Here is a 14,907-nt window from a genome sequence, read left to right as displayed (position 1 = left end):
CTTCATTTATTTTCAGCATAATTATGTTTGTATTTGATTTGCAGTATCTAATAATATTTTGTCTTAGTACAAAGATGAAATGAGTTTGCAACCATTTTAATCATTGTTTTTGTAGGTACTCTCATTTACACATCCAATTTCATTTCATTCTGCTGAGACGTTTGAGTCTCTTCTGGCTTGTCTGAAAATGGATGATGAAAAAGTAGCAGAAGCTGCACTCCAAATTTTCAAAAACACAGGGAGCAAAATTGAAGAGGACTTTCCACATATCAGATCGTGAGTTGAATTTCTTATGGTGAATTTCTGCGGAAATCTGGGGGTGGGGGAATATTGTTTTTTGTTTTATATGTTTCAGTTGGAATTTCATTTTTTGAGGAAAGTGTGTCGGTTACCCTGTGCCTCACTGTGCAGTTTAGATTGTGTTTTCTTGGAGAAAGCTTAAGTTTTTATTTTAAAATACTCATGAAAATGGGAAGTGAACACAGAATACATTATTTTTGAAATAATTTTGCCTTAAGATTTTGATGAATACAGATTTATTATAGAATCATCATTGGTATTTTATACCACGGAGAGAATGATTTATGTGAACTTAAGGTCCAGTGGGAAATTCCAAGTGAATTTTTGCTGGAACACTATAGTACTGTTTATATTTCTTTGCTATTAGGGATATTAGGTTAGAAATTTCAAAGGTGCAGTGCTTTTACTTGGCACCATGAGCAGGAAGCCAGGGAATAATCATCTTTTGTTCTTCTTCTCTTGATTGAATCAACCCATATTTGATAGGGATGAGTACCAATCTTTGAAAATGATGAGTAAGCATTTCTTACATTAAGTTTTTCTCAGTGAAAGAACAGTAAATAAAATGTAGCAGAGCTACAGTTTTCTCAGATACCTTAAATTAATGTTTTTTTTTTTCTCGAGTGACTTCCCATATTAAAAATTCTAGTCTTTCTTGCTATTATAGTCTCAGTGAATCCATTGCTGGGATATAGTAAAAGATTCTGAAGGAAATTTTTCTGTTTCCATAATTTGTAGACCGTTTTTCCAGTGGACCCCTGTCATGACTTTAAGTGAATTGTGCTACTGAGGGCTTTGCTTCTTTCCTTACATTCATAGGGTTTTTCTCCAGTGTGTGTTTCATATCTAATGAGGCTTGCTCTCATTGTTTACATTCATAGGGATTCTTTCCAATGTGGGACTACATCTGAACAGTTAAAGCACTTAAGACCTGTCTCATACTCCTTATATTTGTAGGGATTTATTTCAATATGAGTTTGATGTGAGTATGAGGAGATGAGGAACTTTTGAAAAATTTTCCGTATTTCTCACAATAAAAAGACTTTATCTCAGTGTGTGTTTTTGTATTTTGGGTCCGGTTAATAAACTTAATGAGGGTTTTCCTGATAGAGAAACTTCACAGTGATAAACCTTATTTTCATTCTAATTATCTTCATAAGCTGTCTCTCCAGTTTGAAATCACCCATACAAATTTAGACCTGACTCTTTGCTGAAGTGTTTTTCCTGTTGCTCACTTCATTGTACACATTCCACCAGTGCTGGCTGCTTCCATCTCTGTCCTACTGGGTATTCTTTTACCAAAATCAAATGACTGAAAGACTGCTTTGTTTCTGTTTTGGGGCTATATATTCCTGGCTTGATGCTCAGGGATCACTTCTAGAGTTGCTCAGAGAATCATGTGGGATGCCAGGGATCAAATTGGTGTTGGCCATGTGCAAGGCTAGCACCTTATACCCTGTATTTTCTCTCTCAGGCCCAGGATGGATTTTTAAAGTTGTTTTCCATACTTCAAAGACTCCTCTCTTTGTCCAGTCTTCTTGTTCCAACCCAAAGGTCCCATTAAGTTAAAATTTAGAAATCCCTACTGCCCTCAGATTCTGGTATGTCTCCAGCTTCCTATCTCTGTAGAGGTTGCTCTGAGATGGATCCAGTTAACTTCACTCTGAAGCTCACTCCACATCAGGAAGACCTCACCACATCCAGAGGTCATTAAGTCAGAGATAACTAAAGGGTCAGGGCCTAAGAAACTTGACAGGCATAGCAGAAATTGTATTTCTTTGGGAGACACATCACATAGGTTCCTTTGAAAACTAGTGAGCATGAATGACTCCTCCCAACCCCCCAGTGTGGTTTTTCTTGACGGTTTTAGGACTCTGTAAGGAGTCCCTTCCATTCCAGGGCCTCCTTTTTTTTTCTTTCTTTTTTTTTTTTTTTTTGCTGTTTTGGTCACACCCGTTGATGCACAGGGGTCACTCCTGGCTCTTCACTCAGGAATTACTCCTGGTGGTGCTCAGGGGACCATATGGGATGCTGGGAATCAAACCCAGGTCGCTGCATGCAAGGCAAGCGCCTTACCCGCTGTTCTATTGCTCCAGCCCTGCAGGGCCCCCTTTTCTTGTCCCTCTACAGGTTCTGTGGCAGGCCGGCTATCATTTGAAATAATTTATTAAATTTTATTTATTTTATTATAAATTCTTAATAGTATATCTTTTGACATTAAAAAATTATTGTATTGTAGCTAACTTGTTGTAATGCTATTAATATTTATGGCTTGATGTACAAAGTTATGACCCCTAACCTTCACCAGGACACCCCTATTTACTTCTAGTCTATGTCTTTCTCTACCTCTACACTGCTTGGTAATCTGCTTTATAATCCAAGGCCAGGAACATGTTATCATTTGATGCTGTCTGTTTCTGTGTTTCTTTTTTTTGTGTACCACAGATGAATGAGATCATCTGATATTTGTCTTTTCCCCCTCAAACTTACTTCGCCTAACATGATACAGTCCATGTCCTTCCAAGCTACATTGAACTGAAAAATGTCATTTTCCATAGTTGCTTAGCATTTAGTGTATGTCACAGTTTCTTTATCCATTCACCTGCCATTGGACATTTGAGTTGTTTCCATAACTGGCTCTTGTATTTACTACTGTAATGAACTTAGGTATGCATATATATTTTCAAATTAATGTTTTTGTGTTTGGAAAGTAGATGCCAAGAAGTGGAATCATAGGGCCATAAGGAAATTCTAGTCTCTTTTTTTTGGGGGCGTGGGAAGTCTACACACTTACATCCTATTTCCCATAGAGGTTGAATTAAAGGACATTCTCCCCAACAGTGAATGAGGGCTCCTTTTTCATCACATTCCTGCCAACAACATTACATACATCTCCAGAATAAACTCTGTACTGGTGTGAGAAAGTATCTTGTCCTTTGATTTGCATCTCCTGAGAAGTGACAGTAATTGCCATTTCATATGCCTACTGGCCATCCCTATATTCTCAGGGAAGTGGCTGCTCATCTCCATTTTCCCTCTTGTCACTAAGCTTTGTGAGTTCTTTGTATATTTAGGATATTAGCCCTGTATCTGTGTGCAGATATTTAATTTTAATTAATACAACTTGTTTCTTTTGTCATGTAAAAACTTTTTAGTTTGCTGCAGTCCCATTTGTTGCTTTTTCTTTCGTTATCTTTGCCAGTGAAGTCAAATCATTGACGAGACCTCTGAAGTTCATATCCAAGAGAATTCCTATATTTTGTTCAGTGTGTTTTCTGGATTTTACTCTAATCTTGAAGTCTTTCATTCACTTTGAATTTGCTTTGTGTATGGCATATGGGATCCAGTTTCATTATTTCTCTGTGGCTACCAAGTTTTCCCTTCATCGTGTGTTTAAGTGGTTTTTCCTTTTCTGCTTCTTGCACCCAGCTCCTTTGTCTTCTAGTAACTATATATGTCTGAGAGTTTATCTCTGGACTCTAGATTCTAGTAATAGTGTATTTGGTGTGTGTTTCAGTATTTCTAAGAGTTGGAAAGTATTATCTTGCTGCTCTCCACTAATTGTTGATTATTGTTCAAGATTATAAAAAAGCTCAAAAGAAGAGTGGATCTTTATTATTATTATTATTATTATTATTATTATTATTTTGTCACCCCAAGCTGTGTTCAGGGCTTGCAATGGCTCTGTACCCAGGAATCACTCACTCTCGGCTGGGCTATAGGGACTATGTGGGATACAAGCAGTCAAACCTAGATTGCTTGCGTGCGAAGCAACTGTCTCACCCAGTATACTATCTCTCTGGCCCAAGTCTTTATTCTTTATGACTTCCTGCTTATTCTGTATACCTTATTCTAGAAAGAGTCTCAGATAGTTTTACCTCATTACGTCACATTTAGCCACTTGTCTAGTTGCAGTTGGGATAGCATGCTTCTTTATATGGAAAAATTATATATTGCCTTTTTATCAAGAGGAGACTGGCTAAGTCAGCTCTTTTGATTTGGGTACAGTTTTGTTGCTTTCTGTTTTTTTGAACTGAATGAGTTCTATAAACAGATGACAAATGGAAAAAATTATTATCTAAATGGTAATTGAAAGTTAGCTTTGTATTTTTAAAAGGACAATTTTATAGCTTTGTATTTTTTTTTTTCAGGAAGTAAAAGAAACTTTGTTAGAGTTGACTTCTTAGTTTTTAGAGTTCAGTATAAATTTCCTGTTGGAAAGTTGCCATGACTCTCCTGTTCAGGTCTGATTAGTATTGGATACATTGTATATACAGCATTGTCTGTGTCACATACTGAATGCCTGCTTACTGGACAATCTTACTCAGTCCTTAGACAGCACAGTGAAATGCTGGAGTTGTCCTGATCTTCTGAAAAGAGAATATGATGTTCGCTGATGTCAGTGGTTCTGTAGGTCCTTTAGCAAGTAACAGAATGATGATTTGAATGTAGGCCTGCTGTCTCCAGTGCCTGTGGTTTCATATCCATTATAGCATGGTTTCTTTCTTAAATTCAAACCTTGAATTATTTTTATTACTTACTCATTACCACTGTGCTATCCAAAAAACAGTAACAAATAAGTCTCACAATTGAGAGACGTTACTGGTGCCTGCTCGAACAAATCGATGAGCAATGGGATGACTGTGACAGTGACTTACTCATTAATTTTTGAGGGGAGGGCCTCCTAAAGAGTTTCAGAAGGCCCAGTTGTCCTTCCTGGTGTTTCTCAGCCAATTTGGTCAGCAGGTGAGAGTAAGGGCACAAGGATGTGGTGCTGCAAGAACGCTGTGGTGTTAGGGTTACATGGTGATGCTCAGGGGACTGTACAGTGCTAGGGATCAGACTGGGAGGTCCACCTGTGTTAGGCCTGTGGCTTAATCCCTTACTGTCTCTGTGCCCTCACCCTCGCTTTCTTTTCTATGTATTTCTTGTGGACATATTATTCTCAGCCCCCGTCCCCCTTAAACACCCCCCCCCCGCACCCCTCCACCCCAATACACACACAAACACACTTTGGGCATATTGAACATAATTATAACAACTATAGTATCTTTGTCTCATCTGTGACATTTTCTGGATCTATTATTTTCCCTGACTATATATTACAAGATGTTTTTATAGTGGCTGTTGAAAACTTGAATTATTATTAACACTACAGAAAATTTTTGCAGAGGATGTCCTATGCTTTGGCTTAAGGTGTTTTTTTTTTTTTTTCCAGTGCATGATAACTGATGGTATTCAACCAAAGACTCAGAATCTCTCTTTAGATTTTCAAAACTTGAGTTTTGGTTTTTTTTTTCTTTGTAGCTTCTGTTCTCTAATATCTTTTCCTAGAAAGTATGTATAGCTGCTCTGGCTTCCCTAAATTCCCATTTTGTTTTCCCACTACTCTGTACAACCACCACATTTGCTTGGTTTACTGCTGCTTACACTGCATTCTGGAAACTACCCCCAGTAGGGTGGGAGCTGATGTTGGAGCCTTCTGATAATGCTTTTTTTTCCCTTTCAGGGATTGTAGTACAGTACTGCTATTGTTTGTTAGCTGAAACCTTGAACATATCTTTTCTTCTAATTCATTAAAGAGGAAGAGTAATTCGAGTTTCAGATACAGGTTCAGATCAGAAACAGAAATCCTCTTACTGCAGTTTTAGTTGTTCATTTTTTTAAATGTAAATATCTCTGTTCATTCATCATAGACTAATTTGAAATACCTTCTTTTGGAGAGCTTTCTAGCCCTTTTAGGTTCAGTCACTTTTTCCCATGGCTTTGTTAGTCTTTTAGGAATGTGAACCTTTTCTTTGCAATATAGCAGTATAAAAGTTCTCCTCATTGTGTCATTTGTCTTTATTGTACTTGCTTTGTTTGATAATTGTTCTACCACAAAATGAAAGGTGACCTGAGTCTTGAGTGAACAATTTAGATGCTATTACGTGATCTATATATAATATGGTAGAAGTTAAGTTGGAAAATAAAGGAGAAAAGACTAATGGGAATAATTTTAATAAAATGGCTCATCAATTTGTACTTAATAATTGTTAATTAGAGAAAAGGTCTTGTATATGAATAGTTTTAATACAGATATTTATAAGGACAAATTACAGATCATTGGAAATGAGTCTTGAGTAGATGTTTTGACATTTTTTGTTCTCACAAAACATTACTTAAAAAGTGTAAACATTGAAAATTCTACTGGAAGTCATAATGATTTTTCTGATTTCTTAAAAAATTTTTTAGAGCCCTGCTTCCTGTTTTACATCACAAGTCTAAAAAAGGACCTCCCCGTCAAGCCAAATATGCCATCCACTGTATCCATGCAATATTTTCTAGTAAAGAAACCCAGTTTGCACAGATATTTGAGGTAAAGAGAAAATTTTATTTAATATTATAGTTAAAAAACAAATGTTAATGATTCTACAGAATGCCCACATTTGGAAATTGTCATTTTATGGTATATGTTTTCAGAAGTTGAATTAGTATCAATGAGTTACGGTTAAAACATAAAAACATCTGATTATTCAGAAATCAAATATATGTTTAACTTTATTTGACATTTTGCATTTGGAAACATTTTTATTAATAATTAGACATAATCATGTTTATAGACAACTTTTAGTTAGATTATTTGTAGGTCTAAAAGTAAAATATTAAAATTTATGAGATAATGGAAGTTAGAGTTTTATAAATCAAACTAATTTAGTGATATGCTTAATGACTATTTCGATTTTATGTTAGATATAAAGTGTCTTTCAAAATGTATTTAAGCCTAGGAGATAGTACAGCAGGCAAAGCACTATCAGCTCAATTTAACAGTATGCAGCTGACTGGGTTTGATCTCCAGCATCCTATATGGTTTCCTGAGCTTTGCCAGACGTGATCCCTGTGCACAGAGCCAGGAATATGCTTTGGGTACTGCTGGATGTGGTGCCCGAAACCAGTCATTGCTCCTCTCCACCCCCCAAAATAGTTTCAAAAACAAAACAAAATTTTCCTCTATAATTTGCTATTTGTAAACATTAGAGTTTTATTGCAATAATATAAATTACAGTACATAACATAAATCTCATTGCAGATAGAAGCTAAGCAAAAGACCTGTAAAATCGTAATTTATGAGTTTAGTTCAGGTAACCTCAGATTATTTGGGAACTAATGATGAAGCTACCATAAATACCTGTATGTCGTTTTAGAAACATTTGTCAGTTTTGTCATTTTTTTCATGTGTTTTAGGATCTAAAAGATAAAGAAAAAGCAGCTTTCAGATAGCTGTTGTAAATATCAAAGAATTTATTTAAAATTTTTAGATAGTAATATCTATAGTCTTTTGTATAGAAGAAAGATTTTGGCGAACTCACGTTCATCTATAGAAAATATTTCTAAATTAATCTATTTTTATTTCTCTTGATAAATGGAGAGGTGCTAATAATAACTTGCATTTGTACATTACTTTGTTTTCATTCTGATATTACACTATTTCTCATCTTTATAAAATTGCATTTAAATTTTTTTTTTATCGTTAGAGCGCATCTCTGCAAGACATGTAATCCTCTACTATGATATACATGGTTGACTAGTTTATGAGAAAAGTTTTCATAGGGATGTTTGGCTTTCATGAGATTATGTAGGGTTTGGCAATTTATTTTGCTTTTTCAATTGTTTCCACTTTTTAATCCTATTAATGTGGAATATCATTATACTCATTAAAATAATAGAAAATAATTTATTATGAGATTTTTGTTAAATATAAACCAGCTGGCCACATTGATAGTAGCTGTATCAAAGAAAGTGAACAGAAAAAGGAATAAATCATTTTAATATATTATTATTATTATTATTATTATTATTATTATTATTATTATTATTATTATTTCTTTTTGGATCACACCTGGCAATTCACAGAGGTCACTTCTGGCTCTGCACTCAGGAATCACCCCTGGCAGTGCTCAGGGGACCATATGGGATGCTGGGAATCGAACCCCAGGTTGGCCGAGTGCAAGGCAAATGCCCTACCCGCTGTGCTATTGTTCCAGTCCCCCCTCTTTTTTTTTGCTTTTGCAAATATATTTTAAAATACATACTCAATTAAATTAAACCTTACATTGCTCTGATACCTTGGAAAGCCTAATTTTTTAAAATTTATTTTTATCCTTTGGGTCTTTCAAATATTGGTCAGGGAGTTGGGTGAGGTCACTCCTGGTCTTCGGCATCATACTGCTTTCTGGTCATGGGGGAGCCCACACAGTGTAAGGGATTCAGCTGTGGCTCCAGCCCTTTGACCTATTTACCAGTCCCCCAAAGACTTTTTTCTTTGCTCTGATGTCAGGAATTGAATCAAGGGCTTCATTCCACCAAGGAAAGTGCTACATACATCGCTGTCCCAGAAAAGAGGCAATTTTCTAGTGTTTTTTTAAGCCTATGTGTTATTCTACAGTAGTATATAAACACTTCATTATTCTGTCATAGTAAAATATATGTTAATGGTTGGGTGTCTTATCAGTAATAAAATAATTTATTAGTTATGGTGCTATTTTATGCTACAAGAGTATAAAAAATAAGTATCTGACTATATAATATTTATTTCTTGCTCCTTAAAATCCAGTTGGGTGTTTGGCATTCTAATCAGTGGTGTAGGCCCATGGACTTAAACTAGTGACTTCTCCAAGGCACTCTGCATCCTTGACATTAAGCCAGACAATAAGTCAAGAGTAAAACACACTGTTTAGTATGAACTTAGCATGTTTGTACTGACTTTGACTCTTATTTTACTAGCTAGAATTTATTCATATATCTTCACTTAACTGCCATGAAAGTCATTGGCAGGCATTAGCTTCCTTATTTTCACAGAAAGTAGAATAGAATATTGGGAGTCCTAGTTTTCTCTAACAATCATATGTGGGAGTCATAAAATATATGATACTTGATCTCCATGCTGCGATGCTGCTGTTACCTGTCTCTAAAATGTTAACATAAAGAAAATTAAAAACACCTAAGCATTGTCCCTTCTAGACATACACAGTGGAAGTTTAAAGCTTCAGTTACTGCTTATACCATGTATATGTATTGAAACTTTAGAATTTTTAAAATTTGAAGATAAAACATATGATTGGTTTATTTCCGTATTTATAATAGTGTTTAATTTATTTTTTCTCTGATTTTTAGCCTCTGCATAAAAGTCTAGATCCGAGCAACCTGGAACATCTCATAACACCTTTGGTTACTATTGGTCATATCGCACTTCTTGCCCCTGATCAATTTGCTGCGCCTTTGAAATCTTTGGTAGCTACTTTTATCGTGAAAGATCTTCTCATGAATGATCGGGTAATTTATATTCTTTAAAATGTTGTTTTCTAAAGTTCCTCTAAGAAGTGATACAATATATATAACCCCTTGCCTGTCTGATTTTAATTTTCTTGATATTATTTTTAACATGTTAAAAATAAGATGGGAACATCTCTAAGTTGAGAATAGGCTTTATCATCTAATTTTTTGGTGAACTTTGAAGAGGTTTATTTATTTATTTTTTTGGCATCTACTTAGTTCACAGTATGGTTGTCATGACAGTAGTTGTCCTTTTCCCTCCATATGATAGAAAATTAAATGACCCCCGGAACAAAGTATTGTGAAAGAAATATGATTTTCATTTCTCCAGTTTGTGAGTATTTGGGGTAGGAAGCATTTGAGTCTGACAGAGTTGACTCATTAGTCACATGGGTTTTTTGCATGTGTGTGTATAAATTTACATATAGACACCTGCATAACCATCAGTTTCTTGTCACTGCAGTACTTCAGTGTGTTCTCTGGAGAACTGAAAAAAATACTAGATGTTTCTCTTAAAATGTAGTTTAGGGTGGGAGGAGATGTAGTACAAGAGTCACAGCACATGTGACCAACCTGCTTTGTTCCCTGGTAACATGTGATCCCCTGAGCATCTTGGTATAGCTCTGGAGGCCCCTTGAGCACCTCGGGAGTGGCCCGAACCTCACTCCCTTGCATCAAAAGACCAGCTTGCTTGACTGAAAAGTGCTAGGAGAGTACTGCTTTTCCCGGTGAGGCTTACAGTCTCGAATGTATCCCTTCATAGTTTTCCTCATAGTAATATGTTTTAAATAGTAGTAATACTTGAAACTTATTTGGTGATGGGAAAATAGTTTTGGGGGGAAGTAGTCAAAGCCATTTGTCCATGTTAGCTGGATAGTGGTTTGACTCTTTCACTTGAGTGATTGTTGCTCTGTGATTTGGAGATGAAAGGCCTGTGTGAAGTACCTTTGCCTACTAGTAGCACTTCTGGCTATAATCTTGAGCTGTTTTTTCAGTGTTTTTAGAGAAAGACTTTGGAGGATATTTCCTTCTGTGTGTGAAAATGTTTAAGACCTCTAACTCTATTTTTTCTTTTGTTTTGGGGCTACACCCAGCAGTACTCAGGGCTTACTCCTGGCTCTGCACTTAATGATCACTCCTGGCAGGCTTGGGGAACCATGCAGGATACCAGGGATGAAACCCTGGTCAGCAACATGCAAGGCCAGCATCTTCCCAGCAGTACTTTCTCATTTGTTTTAAAAGCGCCCCCCTCTCCCCTACCAAGGGTAGTGCTTGGGGCAGTCCTTCCCTTCCTGTGCTCTGGGGATCATGTGGTTCCTGGGATATAACCTAGGCATCCTCTCTCTCTCTCTCTCTCTCTCTCTCTCTCTCCCTCTCTCCCTCTTCCTCTCTCTCCCTCTCTCCCTCTCTCCCTCTTCCTCTCTCTCCCTCTCTCCCTCTTCCTCTCTCCCTCTCCCTCTCTCTCCCTCTCTCTCTCTCCTTCTCTTTCTCCCTCTCTCTCTCCCTCTCCCCCTCTCTCCTCCCCTCTTCCCTCTCTCTCATTGTGTTTTCTGTAATCTAACTGCAAACCTCTGAGACTCTGTCTACTGCTCAAGATTTTGTATATACCTTCGCCTTGTTTAAGAGTACTTTTGCTTCATTGATTTTTGTTTATTTTGTCTTGGAGCCACATCCAGAGCTATACTTGGGGGACCATGGTGTGCCGGAGGGTCAAACCTGTGGTTTCCATTAGTAAAGCAGTGTTTAACCCTCTCAGTCTTTTTCCCAGTTTCTCTGTCGATGGTTTCATTAGTTTTTGCCAGCTGCTGCATTGGACTGATTGGTGTAATTTCCAAGGTGGCTAAGTAATGAAGTATAGGTAAAAAATTAAAGTAATTTCTGCTTTATACCTCGAAAGAACATATTGGTGATAGATATGCAAATTCTGTGTGTGGGTGCTAGTGAAGATACCTTTTTCCACTCTTTTTTAGCATTTAGACAAATTTTCTCTGCAGACGATATTTTATTCACTCAGTATTAATGAAACCTTCATATTTTAAAGTTCTTATTTTTGCTTAGCTTCCAGGGAAAAAGACAACAAAGCTTTGGGTTCCAGATGAAGAAGTTTCACCAGAGACAATGGTTAAAGTGAGTAATATTCATAGGTGTGTTACTTTCGGGAGAGTGCTGGGAATCAGAGCCAGGGGCTCACATGCAGGAGGGTTAGAAAGTGTCCAACTGCTGAGCTACATGCCCAAGATTCATTCATTTTAGTACACTAATATATTGCAGAAGTATTATAGCTATTAGAATTTCTCTTTGTGGGGTTGGAAGACAAGTCCAAGGTGCATGCGTGCAAGGATCTGAGTTCAGTCCTCTGAAGTGTGTTGCCCTCTCCCTTGCAATGCCTGAGTTTCATTTGGGAGTCCCCTGAGTACCACCAGAGTGGTAATCCCAACAGCACTGGGCCTGAGTCACTTCACTGCCAGATCTCCTAGCATTGACTCCTGCAGACTGCTTGGCTAAGTTTTGCTGGAACTGGCTCTTAACTCCTTGAAGCACTGCTGGGAGTCCTCCTTTGCTTCTGTGTCATGGCCTTCCCACCCCTATCCCCCATTTTTATTCCTATTACAAAGGTTTGGCTGTGAAAACCACTCAAGACAGGTTTCTTGGTAGTGCTGACCCAAAGCTGCTCATATTTTATATTATTTGACATTATATTATGTGCTGTGAGAGAGTCCAGGGCATCATAAGAAAACTCTGTGTGTGGGCATTTTGGCAGTATCTGATTAGGAAAAGGATTTGGAAGCTGCTTCTTAGATATATCAGCATTTTTTTAATGGCAAGATGTGTTGATTTTCTTATATATAGTCTTTAATGAGTTATTTATCAGTCTTTTATCAGGTTTTAAGACTTTTTCTTTTCCATGTGATTTGATAAAAGTTCTGGTTTTTAAAATGTTTAACCCGTGATTTCTTGAATTAAGAATTATGCATAAGAATGTAAAAAGTAATTGATTTTCCTAAAATGATTGATAATTGATGCTGCTTTATTTTAACACGTTGCCCAAGATTTAAAGGCTAGAACCAAATACATTAAATACTGATGTTCTAGTTATAACTTATTATTTTGTTATGTCTATATAAATATTTAGTAGTATGAAAACTTTTATATGCCATTTCAGCTTTAGATTCTATGGTTCTTCTGTAAACATGGAGGATAACCTGTTCATTAGCATTATTGAGTGAAGCTTGATGCTTTGAATTTTATTTAATTTTGTTTTCTCAGCATTACTTTGTAGCAGCAGTTTTGTTTAGGTGAACAGAACTGACTTAGAAGGCAGGTACATCTGTACCAAAGTTCATGTTTTCAAAAGGCCTAGGGAAAGCATCTTACAAGAGTATCTGTCACATGCCACGGTTCAAGACCCACTGAGCTCCTGAACTTTAGATCTAGAAAAAAGCTAAGAAAATGTGTAAAAAGGAAATAATATGCAACCCTTCAAAAATGATGTCGTAAAATTAAAGAGAGTCCTGGACTTTAAAGTACTGAGGTGTAGTACAAATGTGAGGTGATGACCGTTCAGGCACAAAACATTGAATATGCTGCTGGAAACTTCACTTTTTTTTTCTTAATCTTTAAAATTAAACTTAACCTTATTGACTAGGAGGAAGGTTAGCATGATTGTACTATGGATTAGAATATGGACTATATGGGTAAACATTTTTGAAAAACAGAATGAATCTTAAATCAGTGCTTAAGTCATTCATTTCAACTTGGTAGAAGGGTTCTTTAAGATCTTTAGTGGGAGGGTGGGGAAGGTGAGGTGTGGATTTGGGCCACACTAGCTTTACTTGGGGCTCTGTGTTCAGGTATCACTCTTGCTGGTGCTTGGGGGGCCTGGGGGACCTTGTGTGATACCAGGGGTCAAACTAGTGCCTGCTGCATGCATGGAAAGCAAAACAGCACCTTAACCCCTGCTGTACTCTCTCCAACCTTTGACATGTCTTTAATTTTATTATTTTTTGTCATACTTAATTTTAAACTTTCAAACTATTTTCATATACTCAGAAGATATTTTCTTTTTCTTAAAAATATTAGATCTTCATTTTTAAATGGTTGGTAATGAATTTCTTTAAAATATAGCACTGTCTTATCAATATCTTTTAAATAGATCCAGGCTATTAAAATGATGGTTCGGTGGCTTCTTGGAATGAAAAATAATCACAGTAAATCAGGAACTTCTACCTTAAGGTTGTTAACAACAATATTGCATAGTGATGGAGACTTGACAGAACAAGGAAAAATTAGGTATGTAATTGCTCTTTCATTTTTTCTACCTTCTGTTTCCTTTGCTGTTGTGGGGAGTGGTGATGGACTGTCACACTGTAGTTGTGGTGCTCTTGCATAGTGTGGATGGCGTTCTTTCCAGGGCTCACACCACACACACATGCGCACAGCATCCCAGGGCTCACACAACGCGCGCGCACACACACACACACACAGCATCTGAGATGCTTACCAAGTGTGGGCAGTACTGAACTTGAATTCATGGCCTTGAGCCTCCAAGGCAGGTGGTTTTGTCCCTGAGCAATTCAAGCCCCTCTCTAGTTACTATTATAAAGATTCTGGATTGTATCATGTTTGAACATCTGGCATCAGGTGTAATTGTTGAGTGGCACAGTCTCATTTTGTGGGATGGGGCAGGGATCAAGGCTGGGCCACACCTGGCATCACTCAGCACTTACTCATGGTTCTGTGTTTAGGGGATCATGTATAGTGCCAGCAAATAAACTAGGGTTGGCTGCATGTAACTATACTGTCTATCTGCTCTCCATCTTGAAAACATAAAACTAGTATTGCTTTTAGATATGATTTGGGCAGGGGTGGGTGTGGGTAGTATATTATCTTCTGTATATGGTTATTTTAAAGTGGCAGTCATATTTTTGGCATAGAGTATTGCTATACAATGTAGCTATTTAAATCATGGGTATGATGTTTAGTAACTAATGTGAAAATGTTAGCACACTGATTAGTAATTGATGTTTTGTGTCTTGGTTTCTTTCTTTTGGAGGGGAGTGGGTGTTGGGTCACAGCTATTCTTGGCTCCGTGTTAAGGCGTGACCATTGGCAGTGCTGGGTGAACAGTGGTGTGTGGTGCTGGGGTAACAAACAAGGGTCTGTTTTTCAAGGCAAGTAGCCTACCTCCTGTGGTGTCTCTTCAGCCCTGCATGTAGTTCAGTTTCTTGCACTACGTTTTCTCCCGAGCATTTCTGGGAACACTCTTGGAGGCCCCTAGCACCACTGGGCTGCCTG

At 37.2% G+C, this 14,907-nt stretch overlaps 1 protein-coding gene across 8 annotated transcripts in view; it reads left to right on the top strand.

Annotated features, from left to right (window-relative positions):
* The window catches only part of PDS5B (PDS5 cohesin associated factor B), a 171,030-nt gene that overhangs the window by 120,552 nt on the left and 35,571 nt on the right, over positions 1 to 14,907 (top strand). For all 8 annotated transcript variants that reach the window (XM_055140560.1, XM_055140551.1, XM_055140563.1 and 5 more), the window contains 5 exons: positions 116 to 276; positions 6,535 to 6,658; positions 9,454 to 9,612; positions 11,671 to 11,739; positions 13,766 to 13,902. In XM_055140560.1, the coding sequence (XP_054996535.1) occupies positions 116 to 276; positions 6,535 to 6,658; positions 9,454 to 9,612; positions 11,671 to 11,739; positions 13,766 to 13,902 (650 nt within the window). The remainder of the gene's footprint in view (positions 1 to 115; positions 277 to 6,534; positions 6,659 to 9,453; positions 9,613 to 11,670; positions 11,740 to 13,765; positions 13,903 to 14,907) is intronic.

This window comes from Sorex araneus, chromosome 1 (genome assembly GCF_027595985.1).
Source record: "Sorex araneus isolate mSorAra2 chromosome 1, mSorAra2.pri, whole genome shotgun sequence".
NCBI lineage: Eukaryota > Metazoa > Chordata > Mammalia > Eulipotyphla > Soricidae > Sorex > Sorex araneus.
Note: the sequence above shows the minus strand (reverse complement) of the source record. Positions and strands in the feature narration are given on the sequence as shown.